General features: G+C 45.8%; 1 protein-coding gene across 1 annotated transcript in view; it reads right to left on the bottom strand.

Moving 5' to 3' along the window:
- Nucleotides 1–14780: 14780 nt before the first annotated feature.
- The window catches only part of RBM17 (RNA binding motif protein 17), a 40506-nt gene continuing 28269 nt past the window's right edge, over nt 14781–27017 (bottom strand). Inside the window, exons 9-12 of the mRNA XM_082254182.1 lie at nt 26678–26754; nt 26467–26565; nt 16422–16494; nt 14781–15110 (exon numbers count right to left, since the gene is read on the bottom strand). Coding sequence (XP_082110308.1) covers nt 15013–15110; nt 16422–16494; nt 26467–26565; nt 26678–26754 — 347 coding nt within the window. The 3' untranslated portion in view covers nt 14781–15012. The remainder of the gene's footprint in view (nt 15111–16421; nt 16495–26466; nt 26566–26677; nt 26755–27017) is intronic.

Below are 27017 nucleotides of genomic sequence, written 5' to 3' on the forward strand. Positions count from 1 at the left end.
GGAGTGGGTCAGTTTTTCACAGTTTTCTTATAGTGACACTGCGCTATTCCAGGGTTCATATGGAGCCCTCGGAACAAATTTCACCTACAAATCCCCTCCTTGCGATTGTGGGGACATCCGGGTTGCAACCCCTGTCTGCCTTAATAGCAGTTTTGGAAAAGATGGTGTCAAAAGTGGATTTGGTAAAAAATACTACTAGTAAAAAGTGCCCAGTGCCCAATGCCCTCCCCTGCCTCTCCTGTATCCTGAGGCAGATATGGCTGCCGCGGGCGCATGTCACCCTGAGGGGTCTTCGTCATCGCACTCAGATGGCAAGGATGACATATTCTTGTCTGCAGTTGCGCGGGAAAGCGCGCTGGTGGAGGCACTTTTAGTGTCAGTGCAGGAAACTAAAAATGGCGGATGATTCTGCAGCGTCAGGGACGCAGGTGTCATTTGGCACTCGCAAATCCTAGAAGTCAGCCAAGGTTTTCCCTTGTCCAGAAATTTTTGATAAAATTGTCTGACTAATGGGGGCGCCTCAAACAGATATTAGTGGCGCTGAAGCATTTTATGAGGCACTATCAATTCGCGGACGCGGTATCCGCAAAATGGACCATCCTACCGAAGGTGGACCATCTGGTCTCCAGACTGAACAAATCTACTGTGGTCCCAGTGGAGGAGTACCCGGTCTTTACAGATCCTGTGGATAGAAGGATTGAGTCTCTGTCCCGCCACTTAGGCTACATTCACACCTGAGCGTAGCGTTTTTCGCGCGTTTTTTACCGCGATTTTACCGCGATTTTTGTGGCGTTTTTTACCGCGATTTTTACCGCGATTTTTGTGCAGGCGTTTTTAGATTGAATAGAGATCAATGGAAAACGCCTGTAATCTGCCCAAAAAGAAGCTCATGTACTTTTTTGAGCGTTGGGCGTTTTGTATACAGCGTCAAAACGCTCAGATGTGAACAGGGGCCATTGAAATGAATAGGATTTGTCTTGTTGGGCGTTTTGAGAGCTGATCCTAGAGCAGAAAAACGCCCCAAAAACGCCCCAAAACGCCTAGATGTGAACGGAGCCTTACATGTGATAGCGGGCTCAATACTTAAAACAGATCTTCGTGATCACGCTGGTGTCACAGACCCTAACGGAATGGGCAAAGTTACTAAAAAGTGACCTGGAAACAGAACAGCTCCCTCCGGGCCTGGCAGAGCTAACGGATCAAATGGTCCAAGCCCTACTATTTATACAGTATGTGATGCATCGCTAGATGCAGCCCCACTTGTAGCCAGAGTATCCACGGTAGGGGTAGCCATTAGATGCATGGTGTGGCTAAAAAGCTGGTCTGCGGACCAGGCTTCTAAAAAACGGCTCTATCAGAGCTCCCCTTTACAGGGGACTGCTTGTTTGGATCCTCATTGGATGAACTGATCAAGAGGCTTACAGGTGGGAAAAGTACTCTTCTTCCTCAATCCTCCAAGGGCAAGTCATAACATAATAGACGGGGGCCTTATTTTACAGCCCACAGGCGGCCCTTTCGTGCCTCCGGCACGCAGGAGAAAGGATCTAAGCCATTTAAGTCTGCTGGGGGTTCCAAAAAGACATGGTTGGGTAAGCCGAGAGCAGGCCAATCCAGATCCACAGAGAAATCCCCATTTGCATGAAGGGACACTGGGGGGGACGTCTTCGCTTCATTCCGGAACCATGGAGCTCCAGATTGGTTAAGGGATCTACGAGAGGCAGCACAAGATCTGCTATCGCAAGGAGTGATTGTGCCGGTTCCCTCTCAGGAACGCTTTCAGGGGTTCTATTCAAACCTGTTCACTGTTCCCAGGAAAGAAGGCAAAGTGCATCCAATCCTGGACCTCAAGGCTCTGAACCGCTTTTTGTGGGTACAGAAGTTTCAAATGGAGTCCATTCGCACGGTAGTGGCGTCCCAAAACCAAGGAGACTTTTTGGCCTCCATCGATATAAAGGACGCATATCTACATATCCCTATTTACGCTGGACACCAGCATTTTCTTTGTTTCGCTGTAGGAGAGGAGCATTATCAATTTGTGGCGTTACCCTTTGGTCTCACCTCCACTCCCAGTGTCTTCACCAAAGTGTTGGCTCCGGTATTGGCATTACTGAGGCAATGGGGGATTGCAGTACTGGGGTACCTGGACGATCACCTCTTAAGAACAGACTCACATTCAGTCTTGTTGGGCTACTTGACAATCACTGTACGGACTCTGCAAGAGTTCGGTTGGAACATTAATTTTAAAAAAATCTGCTCTGGTACCATCTTCAAAACTGGTTTAACTGGGCCTGACTCTGGACTCAGCTTCGGCGAGGGTGTTTAAGCCCCCAGAACAGCTACAAAAGTTGCAGAAAGCGATTCATTTACGGTTACCCAGCAACCTGTCCTCTCTGCAGAATTGCATGCGAGCCTTAGGTCTGATGTTGTCGACCTTCGACGCGGTTCCGTTTGCTCAGTTTCACACGAGACCCTTACAAAGGAAAGTTCTTGTCAAGTGGAACAAAGATCCAAAATCCTTTGACGCTATTATTCAGTTGAGTCACAGCACAAAGAGTGCTCTTCTGTGGTGGCTTCGCCTTAAGCCAGGGCAAGTCCTTCCTCCCATTGTATTGGACCGTGGTATCCACGGATGCCAGCTTGTCTGGCTGGGGAGGAGTGCTTGGGAAGCTGTGTGTACAGGGGTCCTGGACCGTGGAGGAGTCCAGACTACCGATCAATATTCTGAAACTCAGAGCGATAAAGTCACTGGACAAATCGTCTGTCCAGTTCGGATTTAATCTGAGAATGCCACGGCCGTGGCTTATGTCAACCATCAAGGAGGCACCAAGAGTGTCTTGGCGGCCCGGGAAGTGGCCGAGATCCTGAAATGGGCTGAAAATTTTGTTCCAGCCCTCTCTGCCGTGCATATTCTAGGAGTGGAGAACTGGCAAGCGGATTACCTGAGTCGTCAGGTGTTGGATCAGGGTCCCTGCATCCGGAGGCGTTTCACCTGCTGTGTGTCCAGTGTCGGACACCCAACTTCGACCTGTTAGCCTCTCGACTCAACAAGAAGGTACAGAGGTTTGAAGCCAGGTCTCGGGATCCTCCGGCCGACGTCGCAGACACACTGGTGGTTCCTTTGGGGTCAGTATCGGCTGATCTATGCGTTCCCTCCGCTGAAACTCCTGCCGAGGCTTCTCGCAGAATAGAGGTGGAAGAGATTAAGGTCATTCTGGTGGCCCCAGACTGGCCTCGCCGGTCTTGGTACCCAGATCTGGTAAGGTTGGTCGTCAATGCTTCTTGGAGACTTCCTCTCAGGGAAGATCTGCTGTCTCAAGGGCCGATCTTCCATCTTGCTTTACAGTCGCTGGCTTTAACGGCGTGGCTGTTGAAAGCCAGGTATTGAAGGACAGGGGTCTTTCTGACTCAGTGATCCCTACACTGTTGAAGGCTAGGAAATCTACCTCCAGGAAGATATATCATTGTACGTGGAAATCGTACATCTCATGATGTGAATCGATGAAGGTGCATCCTTACCTTTTTTTTGGTGGCTAGGATTTTGACCTTTCACCAAAGAGGGGTTGAACAGCAGTTGGCCTTGGGTACTATTAAAGGCCAAGTGTCGGCTTTGGCTGTGTTTTTCCAACACCCTTTAGCTACGCATGCTTTGATTCACACTTTTATTCAAGGGGTTCGCCATATGGCTCCTCCGATACAATCTTAACTTGGTACGGTCTGTTCTTCAAAAACCTCCCTTTGAGAACATTAGGGAGATTCCTCTGCTTGCTTGTCACAGAAGGTAGCCTTTTTGGTGGCTATTACCTCTGCTCGCAGACTATCTGAGTTGACGGTGCTATCCTGCTGTTCGCCTTTTCTGGTGGTCCACAGAGATAAGGTGGTACTTCGACCTAATCAGTCATTTCTTCCTAGGGTGGTTTCTTATTTCCATTTGAATGAAGACATTGTGCTGCCTTCACTCTGTCCTAAGCCCCAGCATCCCAAGAAAATCTAGATGGATCAAGCAGACAGTGGTACAGGCTTATTCGCTGAAGGGTCAGGTTCCACCTTTCCCTGTGAAGGCGCATTCCACTAGTGCCTCTTGGGCTTTTCCCCATCACCCGTCAGTAATGCAAGTTTGCAAAGCAGTAACTTGGTCGTCTGTGCACACATTCACAAAATTCTACAAAGGAGGTGTGTTGGCACCCTCGGATGCTTCTGTTGGCCGCAAGGTTTTTCAGGCTGCTGTTCAAAAGAGAAAATATTCTCTTTGAGGGTGTATGTTTTTCTAGGTGAGCTCCAGTTGTTCCTGGTTGAGCTCCCTGTTCACTGGTTGGCTAAGTTTAGCTTTTGGGGAATTACGTTCTTTTCTGCGTTGTTTTCCCACCCCTCATGCAAATACTGCTTTGGGATGTCCCAATGGTCAAGAAGAATATGGAGCTGCATCTGTCAATGAACTATAGAGAAAAACGGAATTTTTGTAAAATCTTACCTGTAAAATTCCTTTCTCTGAGTCCTCCGACAGTCGCCGCCCTCTTCATATTCGTCACAATGGGGTATTAGACTTTGCTCCGAAGGAGTAGCTAGGCAACAGAATATGTTAATATAAAAGCTTTAACACATCCCACCCCCAGGGGGTGGTCCCCTCAGTCAATACCCTCCTACTTCCTGTATCCATACTCCAGTTTCAGTGGAATAGCAGTAGAGAGTACATTCAACCCCAAAAGAGGGGCGGGGGCGGCGACTGTCGGAGGACTCAGAGAAAGGAATTTTACAGGTAAGATTTTACAAAAATTCCGTTTTCTCTTACGTCCTCCGACAGTCGCCGCCCTCTTCATATTCGTCACAATGGGGACGTCCCAAAGCAGTGCAAACATGAGGGGTGGGAAACGCAGCCACGCCCAAGGCAACGCCGTCTCCACAGCAGAGAAAGGAACCTTACCAAAGGAAGGAAACCCTCTGGGCAACAGAAGAAAAAACTTGCTCAACAGAAGCAAAAAAATCCCAGGAAAACAAATAACCTAGGGATAACAACATGTATCCCAACAGCCAAGAAGCCCATACAAGAGGCTCTAGGGAACTGCCGCACTAAGAACCTTGCGGCCAAAGGAAGCATCTGCCGATGTCTGAACATCCACTCTGTAGAATTTTGTGAAGGTGTGAACGGACGACCAAGTCGCCGCCTTACACACCTGGGCCACAGAAGCCCCATGACGACAGGCCCAAGACGTACTCAGAGATCTTGTAGAGTGCGCCTTCACAGGCACAGGGGGAACTCTCCCCTTCAAAGCATAGGCCTGTTCCACAGTCTGTCTGATCCATTTGGCAATGGTAGAGGCCGATGCAGCCAAGCCCTTCCGAGGTCCCTCAGGAAGGACAAACAAGGAATCCGACTTGCGGAAAGATTCAGTCGATTTCAGGTAAACCCTAATCGCCCGAACAACATCCAAGGAATGCAGCTCCACCTCCTTCGGATGTTTGGGCTTCGCGCAGAGCGAAGGCAGGACAATATCCTCATTGATGTGGAAATCCGAAACCCTCTTCGGAAGAAAAGAAGGGTTAGGTCGTAAGACCACCTTATCCAGATGAAGGACCAGATACGGAGACTTGCAGGACAAAGCTGCCAGCTCCGAAACCCTGCGAGCCGAAGTGATCACCACCAAAAAAAGCGACTTTCTTGGACAACATGGACAACGAGATCTTCCTGATCTGTTCAAAAGGAGCATGTTGTAGCACGGACAGAACAAGATTCAAGTCCCAAGGAGGCAAAGGTTCCCTCCTAGGAGGGACCAGATGTCGGACCCCTTGAACAAAGGTACTAACCAAAGAGTTAGACGCCACAGGACGTTGAAAAAGAACGGCCAGCGCAGACACCTGACCCTTGACCGTAGCCAGCGCCAAACGCTGGTCGACACCCGTCTGAAGGAAGGACAACACCCTAGACACCGAGTAAGTGCGAGGTGAAAACCCCCTAGACTCACACCAGGCAAAGTAGGCCTTCCAAGTACGGTGATAGACCTTCCTCGCGTTAATCAAAGTGTGAATGACTTCCGGAGAGAGACCCCTATCCTTCAGGACCTCGGTTTGAACAGCCAGGCCGTCAAAGCCAGCGACTGTAAAGCAGGATGGAATATCGGTCCTTGAGACAAGAGATCTGCTCGAAGAGGCAGACGCCAAGGAGCGTCGACCGCCAGGTTCACGAGGTCCGCGTACCAGGACCGGCGAGGCCAGTCCAGTGCCACAAGAATCACCGTGTGTGGTTCCGAGTTCAACCTGCGAAGGAACCTGGGCAGCAATTGGATCGGCGGGAACGCATACAGCAGCCGATACTGGTGCCACGGGGCCACCAACGCGTCGGACGCGTCTGCCCGAGGATCGCGCGTCCTTGCCACGAACCTTTTTACCTTTTTACCGTGAAACGCGTCAACCGCCGTGCTCCTCTTTTCCCCCCCATGTCTCCGACTGTTTTGGTTTCATCTTGGATGATTTTATCTTTTTGCCTGCAAAATAAATTTGGATTTTAACTTTTTGCATCTTCAACCGGTTGTGCGGCTTTTTGTGCTTTTCCATTTGCTGCTATCAGGACTGCGGATCCGTGCCTGCACCTGGGTTGGATGTGTTTGGAACTATCCCCTCACTTGAGCGGTTCTTTTCCCCCTTGACCGTTTGGAGAGACCATTCCCCCTGATCCAGGGTCTGGCGACTCAGATAATCCGCCTGCCAGTTCTCCACCCCCGGAATGTGTACCGCCGATATCGCCGGGACATGAGCCTCGGCCCAAGAAAGAATGCCGGCCACTTCCCGAGCCGCTCGGGCACTCCTGGTGCCCCCTTGGTGATTGACGTAAGCCACTGCAGTGGCATTGTCCGTCTGCACCCGAACCGGACAGCCGTGCAGCCTGTCTGTCCAACGGTGAAGGCAAAGATTTATCGCACGCAACTCCAGAATGTTGATCGGAAGGGAGGATTCCTCCCCCGACGAAGTCCCCTGGGCGGACAGAACGCCCAGAACACCACCCCAGCCCGACAGGCTGGCGTCCGTGGTGATCACCGTCCATGAAAGAGGACGAAAAGACTTTCCCCCCCGACACCGCCGGGGACTGGAGCCACCACAGAAGATCCCTTCTGGTGCGATGGCTCAACGAAATCTGGACATCCAGAGACTGCGGACGCCCGTCCCACTTGGACAGAATCTCCGCTTGGAGACCCCCTCGTGTGAAACTGGGCAAAGGGAATCGCCTCGAAAGCCGAGACCATCAGACCCAGACACCGCATGCACTTCAGCAGGGATGAGCATGGAACGTCCCTGAGGGACTGGACTTCTCCCTGAAGAACCTTGAGTTTGTCCTCCGGTAGGAAGACCTTCGCCTGGACCGAGTCCAGGATCATTCCCAAATAGGGAAGACGGACCGCCAGGCACAGTGTCGATTTCGGATAATTTATCGTCCAACCAAACTCCTGCAGAGTCTGCACCGTGACGGACAGATCCTTCTCCAGACCCTGGCTGGTCGCAGACCGAACCAGAATGTCATCCAGATACCCCAGGACAGAGATGCCCTGGGCCCTTAACAAGGCCAGCAGTGGCGCAAGCACCTTGGTGAAAACCCGCGGAGCCGAAGCGAGGCCAAAAGGCAACGCCACGAATTGGTAGTGATCCTCCGCAATGGCGAATCGAAGGTACCTCTGGTGACCCTCGAAAATGGGGATGTGTAGGTACGCATCCTTCAGATCGATGGAGGCCATGAATTCCCCCGGAACCAGGGCAGCCACCACCGACCGCAGAGATTCCATGCGGAACTTGCAAACCCGCACAAAGCGGTTTAGAGCCTTCAGTTCCAGAATTGGACAAACCTTGCCCTCCTTCCTGGGTACAGTGAACAGATTCGAATAGAACCCCCGAAATCTGTCCCGATGAGGCACCGGGACCACCACTCCCTGAGCTCTCAGGTCCCGCACAGCCAGGTGCAGATCCAGCAAACGCTCCGGAGACAGTTGAAGATTTGAGGGAAAAAATCTGCTCTCCGGCCGAGAGAGAAACTCGATCTTGTAACCAGATCGAATGATTTCCTGAACCCACCTGTCCCGAACACGGGCCAGCCAAGGTTGTAGAAAACCGAGCAAGCGTCCCCCCACCCCAGAACCGGGTGAGGGCGCCCCTTCAGGCCGCACTGTTGTGGGCAGCAGATCCGGATTGGCCGGACTTCTGCTTACCTGTCCACGGCTTCTTTTGAGAGCCCTGACCTTTGAACGGTTTGCCCTTAAAGTGCGGCCGAAAGGCACGAAAGGACCCCTGAGAGGGCCGAAAGGAAGCATGCTTCTTACCAGTAGTCGACTTAGCCTTCTGGGATTGGGGCAAGAGCGTGCTCTTACCACCCGTGATCCCCTTTATCAGTGTATCCAAGGATTCACCAAAAAGGCAAGAACCGTCATAAGGAAGATTGGCCAAAGTCTTGCGAGAAGATTGGTCCACCGACCAACACTTCAACCAAACCAAACGGCAAGACAACACCGCCACACCGTGTACACGTGCGGCCAACGGGACCATATCCAAGTCCGCATCGCACAAATACATGACACCCTGATGGATTTGATCCACCATGTCCAATGTCGCCTGCGGGGCTGAGTCAGCCACCAAAACGCGTCTAAGCACCTGCGTCCAACTCGCGACCGCCTGGGCCGCCATAAGGGAAGCAAACAGAGCTTTAAACATAGAACCCATAATAGAATAGGTATGACGGGCAAGAGACTCCAGCCTCTTGTCCGTGGCATCCCGGAACACCGGGGTATCCTCAGCAGGAATCGCAGTGGACTTATTCAAAACCGCGATCGCGTGATCCACCGGAGGTGGTACACACCAACGCTCGTCAGTAGCGGGCGTGAAAGGATAACGCAATTTGAACCTACTGGGTACAGCAAAAGGCTTGCGGATATTACGCCATTGTTCTTTAACAGCGTTTTGAAAATCATCCGTGCAGGGAAAAACCTGCGATGTTTTGCGCCGTCTCTTTGTCCCATAAGCTGCCAAGGCAGCAGGTGGACACGGGTCATCCTGCAAGCGCAGCGTATGTTTAATAGAAGCAACCATTTCATCCATGAGTGCAAGCTCTTCAGACGAGCCAGGGGGAGAATCATCCACCCCTTCAACCTCAGCCTCCACCTCGGACCCCACAAGATCCAGGGAGGAACGGGACCCTGATAAGGAGACCCCGGCCACACCAGCCCTTGCACCATCACCCTCTGAACCAGAGGAAATTGAATCTCTGGACCTTTTTGTGGATTGAGCAGCCACCAGCATTTGCACCTGTGCCGCCAGATTAGCCACAATCGCAGCCAAATCCCCCCCTGGGGGGGAAACAGCAGTCCCCTGACTACCCATCAATGTGGTAGGAAATTTGCCCTCCTGAGAATCCATTGCCCAAAAATTTTTGCTGGCCAAGAAGGGGTTAACTGCCCCTTTAACGAGCGCAGCCCACCGCACACACACACACACAGCACAATTGGGACCCCCACAGGGAAGACACAGAACCCAGGCAATGGATAAAGGAAGATCAGAAGGTAAAAACCTGAAGGAGACCTCACTGTAGCTGCCGCCGCGATCGTGCACACCAGGAAAGAGGAAGTGATGCAATCAGGGCGCTCTGTGAAAGCCTGTGGAAGGCTACAAGAAAATGGCCGCCCGCAGTTAAAACATGCGGCTGGGCGAGTGCAGGCAAAATGGCGCCGTTTGGCGCCGAAACCGCCGCTCCCCCACTACAGTGATGCATGAACACCACCCATGCAAAAAAACATGGCGGATCGTCGTAGCGATCGCTGTAAAGTGCCCCAACATGGTCAAAAGCATGTCCCACAGCACACAGCCTTCGCACATACACAGGCTGACACAGACAGTGCAGCCCAGCCCCCCCTCCTTATGCCCACAGCATGCAGCCAGAGAGACAGGGAGAAACAAATCCACAGTGTGAACACAGGCAGGGTAACACAGTCCCAGACTGACAGCCCTCCCAAAACAGACAGGTCCCCACATAAATACACTTACCTCCACGGATGGCGTGGGGAACCCGCACAGGCGAACAAACCACTGCACACAAGGCAAGGAGAGTCGCATTCAGGACGCAGCACAATGGTGGGTTAAGAAACCGCACAGCGTCCAGTGAGGTAGCCACCTCACCAAGCATCCCTGCACCGAACAGGGATGGGTCGTTCACTGCGCCAGGAGCGATACCTGACTGAACGCTCGATGGCAGGCTGGGAAGCCACCGACCCACAACCTGCGACCAGGGGGATCAGCCTGAGACCCAGCCCGCACGAATCCTCTTCATCAGAAGAACTAACTAACGCTGAAAAAATAACAGCTAAGTAAAGCAAGAGAGAAAACTCAAACAAAAAAATCAAAAAAGAAGAAAGAGTCTGGGGCACAAAGCCCCAGCACAGAGAAAGCCAGCCACTCCTGACAAGCTAGACATTGAAACTGGAGTATGGATACAGGAAGTAGGAGGGTATTGACTGAGGGGACCACCCCCTGGTGGTGGGATGTGTTAAAGCTTTTATATTAACATATTCTGTTGCCTAGCTACTCCTTCGGAGCAAAGTCTAATACCCCATTGTGACGAATATGAAGAGGGCGGCGACTGTCGGAGGACGTAAGAGAAACTGGATTTTTGACTTACCGTAAAATCCTTTTCTCTGAAGTTCATTGACAAACGCAGCACCTGTCCCTCCATTTCTGAGTGGGGTGGGGTTTTTTCTTCTTAACACTGCTTGCAACAAAACCGAATCCTATAGAAGAGTGAGTGGGTGTATGCCTGCAGGGACTACCCCATAGGCATGGTAAAGATTTTTTTTTTTTTTCCTGCCTAGTGTCCTACTCCTGAAGGGGGCAGCATAACACAACAAAGAAGAATATGGAGCTGTGTCTGTCAACGAACTTCAGAGAAAAAGATTTTACGGTATGTCAAAAATCCAGTTATCAATTTTAGTTCAGGATGTTAATATTCTACAAACGATGGCCAGATCTGTACGTGTGAACACATACTAATGCGATGTCACCACTGTATGGCCTTCCACAAACACTGACACATTAGAAGTGAGCTGTGTTTTGCAGTGCAGATCTGGTGAAAAAGTTCCACATGCGCTTTGCAAGTACAGTTGCACTCATTTTTCCTAGAACTATTTCAATGTGGTCACACTTTACTTTGTAAAGAATACCTAATCATGTGAAAGGAAAAGAAGAAAAAAAAAAAAACCAAACAGCATTTTTGCTTGCATATGATTGGATGATGGAAATCAGCAGAGATCACCACATTCACTAAGCTCTGAAGAAAATGATTGCAACTGCACTTCCAAAGTGCACAGTCTAATTGACTTTAGTAAATCAAACACATAGTGTCTTCACAGCACTGTGGTATCATGGGTCCAGGGTTGTTTATACACTGAAGAAAAATTAAGCAAGCACATAGGTCCCTCTCCTAAATGAACTCTGAAAACTGTGCCAAAAAAACAAAAACAAAAAAACATCAGTGGACAAAAGACTTGTCATTAAAGTGATTGTAAAGTCTCGTTTTAAAAAAAAATTAAATAACAAACATGTTGTACTTACCTCCGCTGTGCAGTTGGCTTTGCACAGAGCAGCCCAGATCCTCCTCTTCTCAGGTCCCTTGTTGCTGCTCCTGGCCCCTCCATCTCTATTGAGTGCCCCCACAGCAAGCAGCTTGCTATGGGGGCACCCGAGCTGGGCTGCAGCTCCATGTGTCTTCAGACACACGGAGCTGCCGTTCGGCCCCTCCCGATTGGCTCACTGACTGATTGAAAGCCGCGGGAGCCAATGGCACAGCGGCTGTACCTCAGTCAATCAGGTGAGAGTGTCCTAGGACGGCCGAGGAACTCATGGACATTGCTGGGCAGAGAGGGGGCACAGATCAGGATTAGGGATGCTGGGGGGGTCAGCTTTACACAGAAAGTTTTACATCCTAATGCATAAAGATATAAAAATAAAAAAAACCTTCCTAACTTTACAACTCCTAAGCCAAGCATAGATGGTTTGAATCTTTGCCGGTTCAGCAAGGACTGGCCAAGGTTTGAACCATGTGGGCAGGCTGAATTTACCCAAGCTGATCAATCAATCAACTTGAGCACAACCTACCTGTCAGATTTTATATGCGATTATTGCTACAGGCTACTGTAGCCACTAGCAAAATTCAGTGTTCTATTGGAGGGGGTAGCTTCCTCAACCGGAAGAACACAATGGCTCCGCGGGAGGGATTCCCCCATCAAGTCGGACTGTGCAACCGACAGCCGCAGGAAAGTAAAATGCTCCATCTATGACCAGCTTTACTCTTGCCTGTAGTCTCCCTTCAGCTGATCTTTGCACTATTACTGACCTGCTATGCCTTGCACTGCGTCTCTGTATGAAGGTGGCCACATGGGTCCAGTAAAAGCTTTGCTTCCTCAGGGGTCAGAGGCTGTAGCAAGTACAGTGAGCAGCACAGTAGTAATATCCCCAAACCTTACTACAAATCTCCTGAGTCTAACAGTAAGAGGCAACAGTACCCTAAATCTCATACTACAAAAATTGGGCTGTAGGCACAGGAATGCCTAGGCATCATCATATCAGGTAGAGACCATTTTTTTTTTTTTTTTTTTTTCAAAAGGTATACCAGACAAAAAGGGGTATAGATTGAATTTTTTTTAAGACACTGCTTAGGTACAATTAACATTTCTAGATATTTCCTATTTCAAAGCAAATCTACACTTTCTGGATTTGGTTCCACTTCTTTCATTCTACTTGTCCAAAGCTGGCCATTGATGGTTCAGGAGGGAACAGTCAAAGTGTGATCCATCTATGGCTGGTCCTGTTTGAGAGCACTCGTTTTACTGATCAACTGCTCATGAATGGGCTTGTTGGGAAACTTTAGTTCAATCAGAAGCAGCACTGATCAGGGTATTCTGACAGCGGAGGAGTCCAGCTGACACAGGGAGGATTTCCACATCTACCTTGAATGTGTGAATCAGTTCACTTTTTTCATTCAGTCCCCTGGCTGAAAAAAAAAAACAGAACCATGTATACTAAGCTAAGCAGGGCAATAACTTCTACACGGGACATGGAAACATTACAAGACGACCCGAACAAAATAATGGGGTGGGCAAAATATGGCAAATGAGGTTTAATGTTGAAAAATGTAAGGTAATGCATTTGGGAAATAGGAACGCATGTTACTCGCTAGGGGGGAGAACCTCTGGGGGAATCTAAAATGGAAAAGGACCTGGGGGTCCTAGTAGACAGCAAGCTCAGCAATGGCATGCAATGCCAAGCTGCTGCAAGCAAAGCCAACAGAATATTGGCATGTATAAAAGAAAAAAAAATGGGATTTTTGACTTACCGTAAAATCCATTTCTCTGATGTTCATTAACGGACAGCTCTTAATCTTCATAAACATTGCGTTATACTGCCCCCTACAGGAGTAGGACACTAGGCAGAAAAAGAATCTGGACATGCCTATGGACAGTTCCAGGGGGTATACTCCCTCTCCCTGCTATAGGTACTCCGTTTTTTTTCTGCCTAGTCAGGAGTAAGGACCTAGTTCCTTCTTGTTGGGATCTCTGGTCCTGGCAAATGTATTATTTTTAGATAGAAATGTTTTCTCCTGGATTTTTCCTGTGAGATCTACAATCAACTGCCAGACTGGGCAACAGGCTGGATAATCTACATCCAGTGGCCGACCTAGCACACAGGCCTCAGCTTCGTGCTAGGTCGGCCGCAACATAGCCTCACTGGATGGTGGCTGGCCTGCAAGTTAAACGCCTTGCAAGGTCGCATACAACTGGGTCTCGGCCCGAGTCGCAGCGTTCTTTCTGGCAGACAGCCTCTCCATTTTGATGGAAAGGGCTTCTGTCTGGAACGGTGCCCATCCGGTTCCTGGTATGGTGAGTAGCTGTCCCACCTCTCCCCCTGGAGGGATTTGGGGTGGTCGGACCCCCAATATTCCCACCCTTCCTGTCAGGCACCCCCCTTTGTCCCCCATCCTACCCCCCTCCACTTATGCTAGGGCTGTTTGGGTGGTCTGGTCTACCTCCTAGGGTGGATATAGAATATTGGCATCTATAAAAAAGGGGGATTCACTCCAGAGATAAAACGATAATTCTCCCACTCTACAAGACTCTGGTCTGGCCGCATCTAGAGTATGCCATCCAGTTCTGGGCACCGGTCCTCAGGAAGGATGTGCTGGAACTGCAGAGAGTCCAGAGAATAGCAACAAAGGTAATTAGGGGGAATAGAGGACTTCAGCTATGAGGAAAGACAACAAGCATTGAACTTATTCTCTCTGGAGAAGAGATGCTTGAGAGGGGAATCTATTATCAATGTACAAATACCGTAATGGTGACCCTAGCATAAGGAACAAACGTTTCAGTGAAAAGGGAATTTAAAATGACATGTGGCCATTCACTAAAATTAGAAGAGAAGCGGTTTAACCCTGAACTGCATAAAGGGTTCTTTACCTTCAGAGCAGCAAGGATGTGGAATTCTCTTACACAAGCAGTGGTATCAGCAGGGAGCATCGATAATTTTCAAAAACTATTAGGTGGGCACCCTAATGACCACAACATACAGGGGCCAGCTTAAGAATGAAATATTGAAAAAATTCCGATCTGCATTTTAGGAACATATTCATCACACATGGCTACATTCAGTGAGTCAATCCAAACAGAAAAGGACACTGTATTTTAATTACACCAAAGTTTACAGTATTTTCGCCAATATCATAAGATTACATCAGTATTAAAGTGTTTCTAAGGCGCTGTGTTAAAAAAAAAAAAAAAAAGGACATGTATGCAAACACTGTTTTAATGAAGGGAACAGAATCCATTCAATAGAGGACAATATTTAAAAATTTTCATTATCCTATATAAAAACAAGAAAATAATCTTTATATAACAAGAAAAAAAAAAGTTCCATCACAGTAAACGTGATAAATTTGGGATACTTTATCCATATAGAGCAGATGAGACACACTGCCCCAAGCACTCTGACGAGACTACATTCTTATTCTCCAAGATCCAATGTTCGAAATTTGTCCAGGTTGTAGAAGCATGCCTTGACAATGCGGCCACCAAAATATCTCCCATTCAGGTCCACAACAGCTAAAATATAAGAAAATTTATATAGTGATGACAAAGAAAAAAAAAACAAAAATAACACAAAGATCTTGATTCCTAGAAAAAGATTCCCAGGAACCAGTTGTGACATTCTACCAATGCACCTGCCATTTTGGGTTAGGCAGGTCTAGCAATGCTGGTGCTTTTGAAAGCCAAAAACCTAAATCCTGCATGTAAATTGCAGGCAACAGTATTGGACAATTCATCTCACTCATACATACATTAGCTATAGGAGCAGGAATTTACACAAACTCTGAATGTGTGTAAAGCTGTCAAGCCAAATGTTGGCTGTCAGGTGGAGGTGATCCAGTGGCTGTAAACCACCCCCTGCCATGTTTACTGGGCTATGCTGTCCCACATACAGACTCGGCAACCCCCATGGCAGCTGGTAGAGAAAGACCAGCCTACATCAAGTCATTGAGCTCACCTGGTTAGACATGCATTGTGTCAATTCTGGGTTCAACTGTCACTTCAAGGCTAATGGCATGCGATCTATGCAAGGCCAGGCACTTTTATTTTTTTTGTCTGTTTATAAAATATGACAACATTTTATAAGCCAGTACTGGTACATGAAAATTTTATTTTATGCAAGAAAAACGTGTAAAAAATGCATACAAATTTGCTTTTAAAATGCCTTCCTGGCAAATTTGTGTAAACCTGCATCTTTAACAGAAAGCCTGCCCTAATGGTCATGAGATTAAAAAAGGTACAAAAAGAAAACCAAAAAAAAAAAAAAAAAAAAACACACGTTATACTTACCAGCACTGTGCAATTCTTTTGCACAGAGCAGCCCTAATCTTCTTGTTGGGTCTCCCCGCTGGTACTCCTGTCCCCTCCCCCTTGAACAGTGCCCCCAAATGCAAGCCACTTGCTATGGGGAACTGGTGCGTGCTCGCTCCCGAGCCCCGCTCCATATGACACAGAGCACGCTCAGTCCCACCTCCACCTCTCTCCTCATTGATTCACTGGCTGTGATGGACAGCAGTGAGTGCCAATGGATCGAGAGGTGATTCAGATGAGTATTAGGGGGGGATGTGGTGGGAGCAGCACATAGGTTTTTACCTTCATGCATAGAGAATGCACGATAGCAAAAAAACATTCAGCCTTTACAACCACTTTAATATTGGAAAATAAGGTTTTAGTTAAAAGCAAACTTCTTTTGGGCACTCAACATCAAATAAAGCAGAAAATTATCTTTATAATTAATAGGCATTGCTCTTACACAGAGGTGTTCTATCCCTCCCAAGAGACAACTTTCACAAATTACGATGCTTACCACAAAACGACACAATTTACCTTTAATAGCCGATTCTACTCGTTCAAATTCCAAAAATATCCGTACTGCCTCATCATCTGGAGCACCAGGGATCTAGAGACAAAACATAATTACTATACATAATCTATAAAAAGAGAGAGCATCTATGTCTACGTGAGAAGCCAGCAAACCTGTATGACCACATTAATGCTGATTCACAAATGGGAAGTGAGAGTTTCTAAAGTGTGTAATTAAGGAATTAAAAAAATAAAAAATAAAAGCAACTCCGGAGACAAACATGCAAGGCTCCCAATCCTCCTCCCCAGGCTCAATCCATACCATATTTTCAACTAAAAAATTGCTAATGCAATTGAGCAACAGATTTTAATTACCAGGGACTTTGCAAAGGGCAGTTGAAATCCACTCTCTGGCCAGGTACAAGAAAGGAGTGTCCTGGGTAGCATGCACACACTTCTAATTGAGCAAAATCACAGCTTGTCCAATTGTAGTAAAAATCATCTTAATTGCGCCTCAGACAGTTAGTCTGTGAGACGCAGCTTTGAGGGGTTACGGTAAGCTAATAAAAAAAAAAAAAATACAATGCCCATCAGTCTGTGGGCAAGGATGGATGGGAGCAGAGATGCAGCAGAACAACTCCACTCTTTACAGCGATTGCTGAAATTTGGATATCAGCAAGGGGAAGACTAAAGCTAATGTGTTTACTGGTTGTGTAAAATAACTAGTTACCCTGACACTACCAGACTCAAGCATTTCTGAGGGAAGTCTTGGTTATACTACTTGAGGAAAACAAGGCCAGATTTAGGGGAAGTCATAAAAAGCACTACCAACAGTTTTCTGGTGCTATGACCCTTTAAAATGGCCTGCGCCAGATTCAAAAATGTCCTACCAGAATGCCTGTCCCTGTACGCAGTTATAGCAAAGCAGCATATTTGCTGCTGGTACCCTCTGTCACTGCCCGTTAAGGACGCTGGTGGCTTCACAGCCGACAGCCTCAAAACAACCAGTGAAGCTGCAGGGGGCAGAGTCTGATAGAGAACTAGTGTGTCAGTTTCCCTATAAGGTACGCTCTCGTCTTGTAATTAAAAGGAGGAAGCTGGCGGATTCTACAGCCAATAGCAGGTTGTCGATCTGCCTACTACCTGCTGTCAAGGGGAGCAGACCGATGGTAAATTACTGTCTGTGAATCCCCATGAGGCTCCACCTCCACAGGAAGCATAGTTGCACGGAGCGTGAAGTATCTGTATGGATGCTCCTGTCTCGGTGCTTTTCCACACTCTACCTGTCCACAACTGATACACGAATCTGTTGCCTGCCCCGACATTTGTCACGTGGAGGCACATCAGAATTCCCCTGAATGCTTTTATATATATATATATATATATATATATATATATATATATATATATATATATATATATAACTGTTTATCTTGCCTGGAATTCACCTTCAAAGCTGGCCAGTCACACAGTCCGATTGATTTAAATTTGGTAGAACAGTGCAACAAAATAGACCAGTTATGTAGTGTAAAGTCCTATTAAAATCACCTTTTAGGTTAGACAGACCCTAGCACTGCACTGCAACATAAAGCGGCTCTAAAGGCAGAAGGTCCTTTACCTTAATGCATTCTATGGTAAAAAAAAGTCTTGGAGGCACTCTGCACATGCTCAGTTCTGTGTGAATTGCTTCAGAGTTTTTTTTTGGGAGAGAGCATGTGATCAGCACAGGGCCAATCATCACTCCAGACAGAAGCTTGCTATTGCGGGTATTCAGCAGGGGGGGCCAGGACCGCCAGCAGGGGACCCAAAAAGAAGAGGACCAGGATTGTTCTGTGCAAAACCATTGCATAGAGCAGGTAAGTATAATATGTTTTTTTTTATTTTTTGTCAAGTTACAACCTTTAGAATCACTTTAAGGAAACATATTGTATGTCTGCCCCTTCCAAGGTACAATATTTTATTTTTACTGCAATGTAAGTAGATTACTCTTCCATGTCAACTAATCACTGGGTAGAGAAATTAATTTCTTAACACTACCTATTGCATGTTACAAGCTTATCACACTACACTCAAAGTGTGAAGGAGAAAATAGTCCCTATTTACTAGGGATCGACCAATTATCGGCAACACTGATATACATCGGGCCGATGTGCACTTTCCCCGACATATCGGAATCAGCCCCTGAGGTTACCGATATTGCGGGAAAGTGCTGTATTGGAGTGATGCCTGCAGCTAGAGGCATCACCCCAGTACCGGCATCCATAGCCGACGGTCAGCTGTCTTGCAATGACAACCGATGCGGGTGAGAAACCGCTTGGCTGTCATTACAAGGAGTGGGAGGGGATGCCCCTCCCGCCACCTTCCGCGGCTCGGCCGGGTCTCCTGTCCCACCAGGAGACCCAGGCATCCTACCTGCACGGCCACCGAAGACCCGATCAAAGATGCATTCAGCTCTGATCGGATCTCCATGTAAAAAACCCGGAAGTGATGTCATGACATCACTTCCGGGTACTCGGCGCCAAATAAAAAAAAAAATGACAGCATTCAAAACAGCCAAACTTGGCGTTTTGAATGCTTTTAAGTGCAAAGGAGGAGTTTGGGGTCTTTTAGACCCCCAGATCCCTCCACAACAGTACCTGTGAAAAAAAAAAAAAAACTTTTCTTTTAAATGTCTGAAAATAATCGGCAAATAATCGGTCCGAAATACCAAATATGACCAAAATATCGGTATCGGCATTAACCAGTTCTGGATCGGAAGATTGTCCTGCTTAATGACCAGGCCATATTTTGCGATTCGGCACTACGTTACTTTAACGTACAATTGCGCGGTCGTGCGACCCTGTACTCAAATAAAATTGACGTCCTTTTCTTCTCACAAACAGAGCTTTCTTTTGGTGGTATTTGATCACCTGTGTGATTTTTATTTTTTGCGCTATAAACAAAAAAATAGCAAAAATTTGGAGAAAAAAAAAAAAAAACACTATTTTTCACTTTCTGCTATATAAAATTCCCCCCCAAAAAATGTAATTATCAACATTTAGGCCAATTTATTTTCTGCTACATATTTTTGGTAAAAAAAACAAAAAACGCAATAAGCGTATTTTGATTGGTTTGCACAAAAGTTATTGTGTCTACTAACTATGGGAAAGATTTGTAATTTTTATTGTTTTTTTTTTTTTTTTTACTAGTAATGGCGGCGATCTGCAATTGTTTGCGGGACTGCGACATTGTGGCGGACAGATCGGACCCCTGACATTGACACTTTTGGGGGTACCAGTGACATTACTACAGTAATCAGTGCTAAAAATATGCACTGTTACTGTAATAATGCCATTGGCAGGGAAGGGGTTAATACTGTTGGTGATCAAGGGGTTAAATTTAAGCTTAGGGGAGTGATTTTAACTGTGGGGGGTTGGGCTTGTGAGATGATCAGAGACATGCGATCCTATATAGCAGGATCACATAGTCTCTGTGATCATTGCAGGGAGAAGGATGGACGGCTGTGTTTACAACATATGCCACAGATAACTTCCGGTATAGCCGCACCACCTGTGGCATGTGCGCGATATTGATATTGGAGGCTTTGTTTTTTCCTCGCCTCTGCATACATGGATGAGAGAAATCATTGCTGGAAAAACGCACTGGAGGGATTTGTGGTGACATGCTGTTTGTGCCTTATCCATGAGAGTGGGTAGGCATATAGGTCTGGGGAGTCTCCAATTTATCCATATTATCCCTGGCACACTGGTGGTGGGAAGTGGCGGTGTTCCCTCTAAGCTCACAATTATTGCCCACCTGGATGAGAAATTCAAGTGATTATCTGCCGGTTTGATCTTATGGACTGTTTACAGACTATTTTAATAGTTTTAAAATGGTAAAATGAGGTGTGCAGTTATTCAGTAATCATATTTTAGCCTGTTGCTATAAGGGTACTAGCGCTTTTAGAGCACTCTAAGGTGGTAAGGAGGACCATCATTCCTGCGCTACTGAAATTGTTAAGTGTTATATTGTGTGAATTCATCCATATTATAAGAATTACACTTAATTTCATTATCTATATTTTAGAGATGGTTCCCTCAGTATCCCCATTACCCGCATAACGCTTGACCCAATTGTTTATTATACATATAGCTTCCCGAACGCCGGTAAAGTCGTTCTAATGGGGTAGGAGAGACACCCCGGAGTGTCCACAATGTCAACAATCTCCGGCTGATCTACTCCACATGCTTTGGAGGTGCCCCAAATTATTCAGATACTGGAGAGAGCTGGTGAACACATTAAATAGGGTTTTTCAGATCCTAAATTATGTTTACTAGGTTGCCTTGATGAGGAGATGTTTTCACCTGATGTATTAGTGCCACTTAACAGATTATTGTTTATAGCACGTAAAAGTATTGATATGAAATAGAGGTCTCCTAGTCCTCGATCTTATGAGGAATGGCGACTCCAAGTAAACGATGTCCTCCTGAAAGAACAGTAGATCTACAGAAACAGGGGTACACAAAGAAGTTTTAAAAATTATGGGAGGCATGGCTGGCATTGCCTGGCCCCTTTTTCTTTAGTTTCATTTAGATTATATCTTTGCAATAGCTGCATATCTATCACCTGTATGTAGGATAGAACATAATGCTAGCCTTAAAACAGCTATTCCAGTAACTAGTCTGACACAACGCTTATAAATACTAGCAAGGAAGGGGGTTAACCTTATTAAGGCACAATAGCGGAACATCCTAACTTTTTTCACTGGCAGAAATATTAATCTTTAAATGTTTGATAAATATTTACTTTCAGCTGAGAGGTTACTTGGTATACAATGAGTTGAAACTCTGCATATAGATCCTCTTTGAGGCCAGCATTGCCACCAGTTTATGTCAAAAAGTAGCTGCCGAGAAAATGGCTGTCCACACATATGTTAAAGCGGAGTTCCGGCCACAAAAAAAAAAATTTCAATGAACATACCCCCGGGACAGTCAGGGCTAGTACATTCCACAATGGCTAGCCTCTGATCTGTCCCGGTTCGCACTAAAGTGGGGTACACACTAGTAGAAAATCTGCCGAAAATTCCCGCCCGATGTGAAATCGTCCGATTTTCGCCTAGTGTGTACACAACTTTCAGCAGCCGATGCTGACATTTGCAATGAAAAAAAAACGGAGGGACAAACCAACATTTTTTTTCGTCCGTCCCCAGACGACCGATTTTTTTTTAATGTGTATGCAATACGTCCGTGAAAAATCGGATACGAAAGACCGCGCATGATCTGAAGTTGCTGACAACCCGGAAGTCTAGGAACAAATGTGCCAAAAAAAAGAAAAAAATCGGACGAGAAATTTCGTGAACATTTATGCACTGTCAACTAAAAACGGTAATGAACGCTGAGAAGACAGAGAAAAATCGGTGGATATTTTGTCCGATTTTCGTCAAGTGTGTATGGCCCTTTACCTGCAAGAAGAAATACTCACTTTTAAAATTGCTTTTCCAGCGTTGCCATCTCCGTTGTTGGCAGCTGAAGCCAGCACGATCCTCTTCTGCATCCTCTTCCGTGTCTTCTTCTCCCAGAATGTGCCTGCATCGGCACCTCTCGTCACTTCCGGTGCGGCATGCCCAGAAGCTGTTTAGCAGGGAATGCGGCGTTGCACCGGAAGTGATGAGCGGGGCTGGTGCCGTCGCATTGATCCTGGAAGCGATGACGTTCAGCTCCCAGGAATCATTGCAAACGGGAAGTGACGGTGCGGGCCGTGGCCGCCGAGGGAGGAAGTGGAAGAAAGGTGAGTATTTCTTTCTACAATAACAAGTAAAAAAAAAAAAAAAAAATCCTAACTATCCATTTCCTTTTCAGGTGAAGAAAAGCAAGCGGATGGCCACAAAATCGATTATTTCGATTTTGTGGCTGGAACTACGCTTTGAGATAACATGTGCTTATAATGTGAATGGTATGAACACAAATAATGCTCTCTTTCTTGTTTTTTTCTTTTACTTTCTTTTAGTTTTATTGTCCGTTTGTATACATGCAAAAATACTAATAAAAAGTATTGTTAAAAAAAAAAAAAAAAAGTGAGAAACTACTATTTCTGGAAATGTAGACTTTATTCGTAGTCTGAAGAAGTGGGATCTAAAACCTGTCACACAAGAGAAAACCACAAGCCCCTTTTTCTATAAACTATAGAAAAAACTTGATAATAAACTATGTTTAAAGATGAAGAAGTAGGCAGAATGAGGTCACTACAAATTATATTGTATTTAACGCAGAAAGCAGTACTGCTTCCTTACACTGCTATGCCTATTAATTCCAGATTACAGGGAACCTTTCTGAACACATAAATGGGAGCTGCTATTGTGAACCTATTATTTAACAGTCCAATATATAGGGAGTCGGTGACCATGAACAAATAAGCAGCCAGTAAGTTACTGGAACACCTTACATGCACACGCTTATATGGTCTGTGACTCTCAAAGTAGTAAACGTTAAAGAGGACAATAAGTTCTGAACCTGGGAATTATGGCAGATTCCATATGTCTATCCAGACAGGTACTATTTAAAGCTTAAAGTGGATGTAAACCCGATTCATGAAATTTTACCTAGGCACATATATCTGCAGTATTTTCTTATCTCTCTCCAGAGCCCCGAGTCCTGTGTGTTCTTCCGTTATCAGGATGATAACTTCTGACAAGTTCTCCGACAAATGAGATAAAACCAAGCTGAAATTTGTGTAGGGGTGGGTGCTATAAATAGATTAGCAGAGAGCTTGTCTATTCACAGCACTGTCCTTTCTTCCTTTGCCTATGTGGAGTGGGGGTGTGTGCTTTTCCTCCAATCAGCTCTCTCACAGTATCTGCCAAGACAACACTCCCAGTGCTGAATAGCAAGAGAAAAATTCTAACAAGATGTGCACTTTCTAAAGAATACAGAAAGCAGAAGACAGCAGACATACATTTAAAACTTATATAGGGAGATTGGTTTCATCTCTGTGTACCATCTGAAGCTGTTCACTTCACTTGGTATAGGTAAGGGTTTATGTCCACTTTAAAGTGGTTGCAAACTGCCGATTTTCAAAAAGGAAAAAACAAAACAAAAAAAATAAAATGGCATAATGTGCTAGCATGCATTGCATACTAGCACATTATGAAATATTCAACTTGGAGCGAAGTCCTCCAGCGCTGTAAAGTCACCAATGAGAGGGCTGACATGTTCCCAGTCGGTCTTCGGGTTTGCTAGCTCCGGCTATGTGACTGGCCGGAGCTGTTGTTAAGTCACTTCCGTACATGCGCATCGGAGCCCCCATTTCTGGCACAGGCTCTGAGGGTCGGGCACTGTAACTCAGACCTTCAGAGCACATGCGCCGATTATGTCACCGGCTGCATGTACTCTGAATTGATCTCCTAAACTGCAAATTTAGAAGATATTCGCAGTACCTACAGGTAAGCCTTATTATAGGCTTAGCTGTAGGTACAAGTGGTAGTACGGAGTTTACTACCACTTTAAAGTGTTACTAAACCCACAACAGTATAATCAGCGTGTATAGGCAGTAAAGCATGCTTGCTATATTCACTGTGGAACCTAAGGGGTTAATCCTTTGCATTGTGTAAAAAAAAGGCTGTTTGATCCTGTCTCCTTTTATCCTCTCCTCCTGCCACGGTCCCAAATAAATTTCCTGATAATACAGAGCTAGGGAACAGGCTGCACATGCCCAAGTTGGTGTGTATTGCTAGATAGAAGAAAAAAAAAAAAAACTTTCTTTCTTGGGACAGTGTATGTGATCAGCGCAGGGCCAATCGGCAATGTCCAGATCAGAGGTTCTGCACCCTGATAGGACAGTCAGTGAAGAATAAACTTGCATCCTACAAGCTTTAGCCAGACACTTATAAAAGTCACAAGGCCGCTATATAATGCTGATGAGAAAAGGTATTCAGCAGTTTATATTTACTAAGATAATTGCATTTCCATGTTCTGTGTACTGGGAAAGACCAGATATAGTGAATGCAGGGTCCTGGGTTTAGTAACACTAATTCCTGTTGGCTGATAATACACACCCCCCCCCAGGCTGTTATGCTCATTTGGTTTGGGGGGCATGCAATAGGTGAAATTACTGACCAAATTCCTTTCTCCGGGCGCCTTCTCTGCCCACCCCCATTATTGGTCCTGCATCATACAAGAGGATGTCAGGGGCCCACCCACATTCCAGGGCTGAAGTGGGAGTGGAGAAAAGCACCATGCTAGGGAAATGGGGGAGTAAGGGAAGCATTCCTCTTTATTACAAGCCCAGCTCCAGGCAGAAGAAAAAGTTACCCCTGCCATTGAACCCCTGTTTTTGCCTGGGGGGTAAGGATACGCTTTAATACTTACCTTCTCCCTTCCACAGGCTTCCTCCCAGCAGCTTCTCATCACCACTCCTCTGGTCACAGGCTTTTTGACATTATGTACAATGTAGGACCAGCGATGCATCTCAAGGGAAATTTTTACAGCTAACTGGAGTTCAACTTGAATTCTCGTAGACTACATGAACATTTGAGCCTTAATTTGGGGGAAGGGGCTACCAAAAAAGTGAATTTTATCAAGCTCACTGTAGCTCAGCTTTAATCTGTCATCAGCATAACAGTTGTATGCCTTTCTTAAGTTTCCTGGTATTTTCATAACACAAACACACAAGATGTTTTGAAAAAGTCCATATAACTGGGTGTCCAAGACATCAATCATAGGCGACACAGCCGTCACTTAAAGGTGCAGTAATGTAAATCCATTGTCAATCACCGCCACCACCAGAAAGATTGGACACTCACCAGATGGCGTTGCTACCATCTTTCTGGTGGTGGCAGAGATTCACAATGGATTTACATGACTGCACCTTTAAGTGACGGCTATATCGCCTATGATTGTGACTTTGGACACCCAGTTATATGGACTCTTAAAGCAACTTATGTGTTTGTGTTAGTGTGTTACACTTTTCTATCTGTATATGTTACATGCTGGTTGGGTACACCACATTTGTGTTAGCTGCCTTCTTTCTTATACACAGCGCAGGAAATTTCTATTTTTGGTATTTTCTTCTACTGCCCATCTGTGCAAGGTTTCATTTTCAAAAACACGGTCTTCCAGTAACCAAACAGTTCAAGTGTATCATACTCTACAAATTATAGGTGAGTATCTAAGTAGGGTGATATAAATTTGGGGGAAAAATAGGTTTATTACAACATTCAGCACTGTATTTAGAATGAATAGATATTCCCAAACATCACAAAAACCTATATTATTTGTCTTTTCTTGTAATATTCTGGGTACCATTTATTTTTACTCATTTTTATTATTATTTTTTTAACATTTCTGGAAATACTGCTATGGACAGGTAAGAATGTAAGCCCTCCCATTCTTTGGGATAATGTTAAAACACACACAATCCACCTGGTAACCAAAGAGCATCTTAAATCGTCGTAAAGGCTTTTTTTTTTTTTTTTTACTTGTACCTACAAGTCTACAATGAGGCTTACCTGTAGGTACAGTGAATATCTCCTAACTTGCACTGTTTAGGAGATTTTCTCACTGCATGCAGCTGGTGACGTCACTGGCGCATGCGCTCTGAAGGGATGGCATACCCATGCTGTCCCATCAGATCTCCGGGCCGCGGCCATGACTCTCGCCTTCATGCGCGGCAGTGATGTCACCACGGCTCGGCCAACCAGGCGGTCCGGAGCACGTGAATCTGGAAGGAAGACTGGGTGAAGATGGAAGCCCTGTCAGTGCGCCACTGGAGGGCTTCATTCTAAAGTAGAATGCATACTAGCACATTATGCCATTTTCTTGCAAGTTTTTTTTTTTTGTTAAATGAAGGCTACACTATACTACCAACTTAACTTTGCTTAGGTTGTGCCATGATGTTTAACGGTGCCAAATTTGTTTATTCACAGCAAACGGTACACTATACTCAGAAATAGAATATGGATTTGGTAAAGCTGACACAGGACCTCTGTACAATAAAAAGGTAAATCTGCTATAAGAAGCACATTATATTTGTCAAGTGAAATATAAAACCAGGAAATAGGTCAATACAAGCACATTGATCCATCATTTCCACTGACCTCAAAGATGACGCATCTTCCAACTTTGCCATATTTTTCACACTCTTCCTTTGTTTCGCCTTCTAGATCTTCATCCACTTCCCCTGCACCCACCATATTCTGAGGGGGGGCAAAAAAGAAAAAAAAAAAAAAAAGCCAAAAAGTAACTTGCAAAAGTCAGTTGCTCAACAAAAGATTTAAACCCTAAAAGATTGTAAATGCTTGTTCTCACCCGTAATAAAACCACCTTAGTGGGACACTTCAGTATTTCGGTTAAAGGGTTGGGGTCACCTTTCTTTCCAGAATCAGCTGTAGGACAGGAATGAAATGATTAAGCTTCCCGCTGAAATGTTACATGTAAATACACATGGTATTAATATTTCAAGTTTTAGTGCATTCATTTTTTTTTTTTTGTTTACTTCCAAAGTCCCTTTTGATATAGGTTAAACTAGCAGCACTTTGTAGGGGGTGCAGAGGTGCCAGGAATATTTGTTGGTCATTAACATTATTTCATCAGCTTTCCTGTGATCTAAAGAGCTATACTTTCTGTGCATGTTATTCAACCACTTTGC

This window comes from Pelophylax lessonae, assembly GCF_965119305.1.
Source record: "Pelophylax lessonae genome assembly, chromosome: 4".
Taxonomy (NCBI): Eukaryota; Metazoa; Chordata; class Amphibia; order Anura; family Ranidae; genus Pelophylax; species Pelophylax lessonae.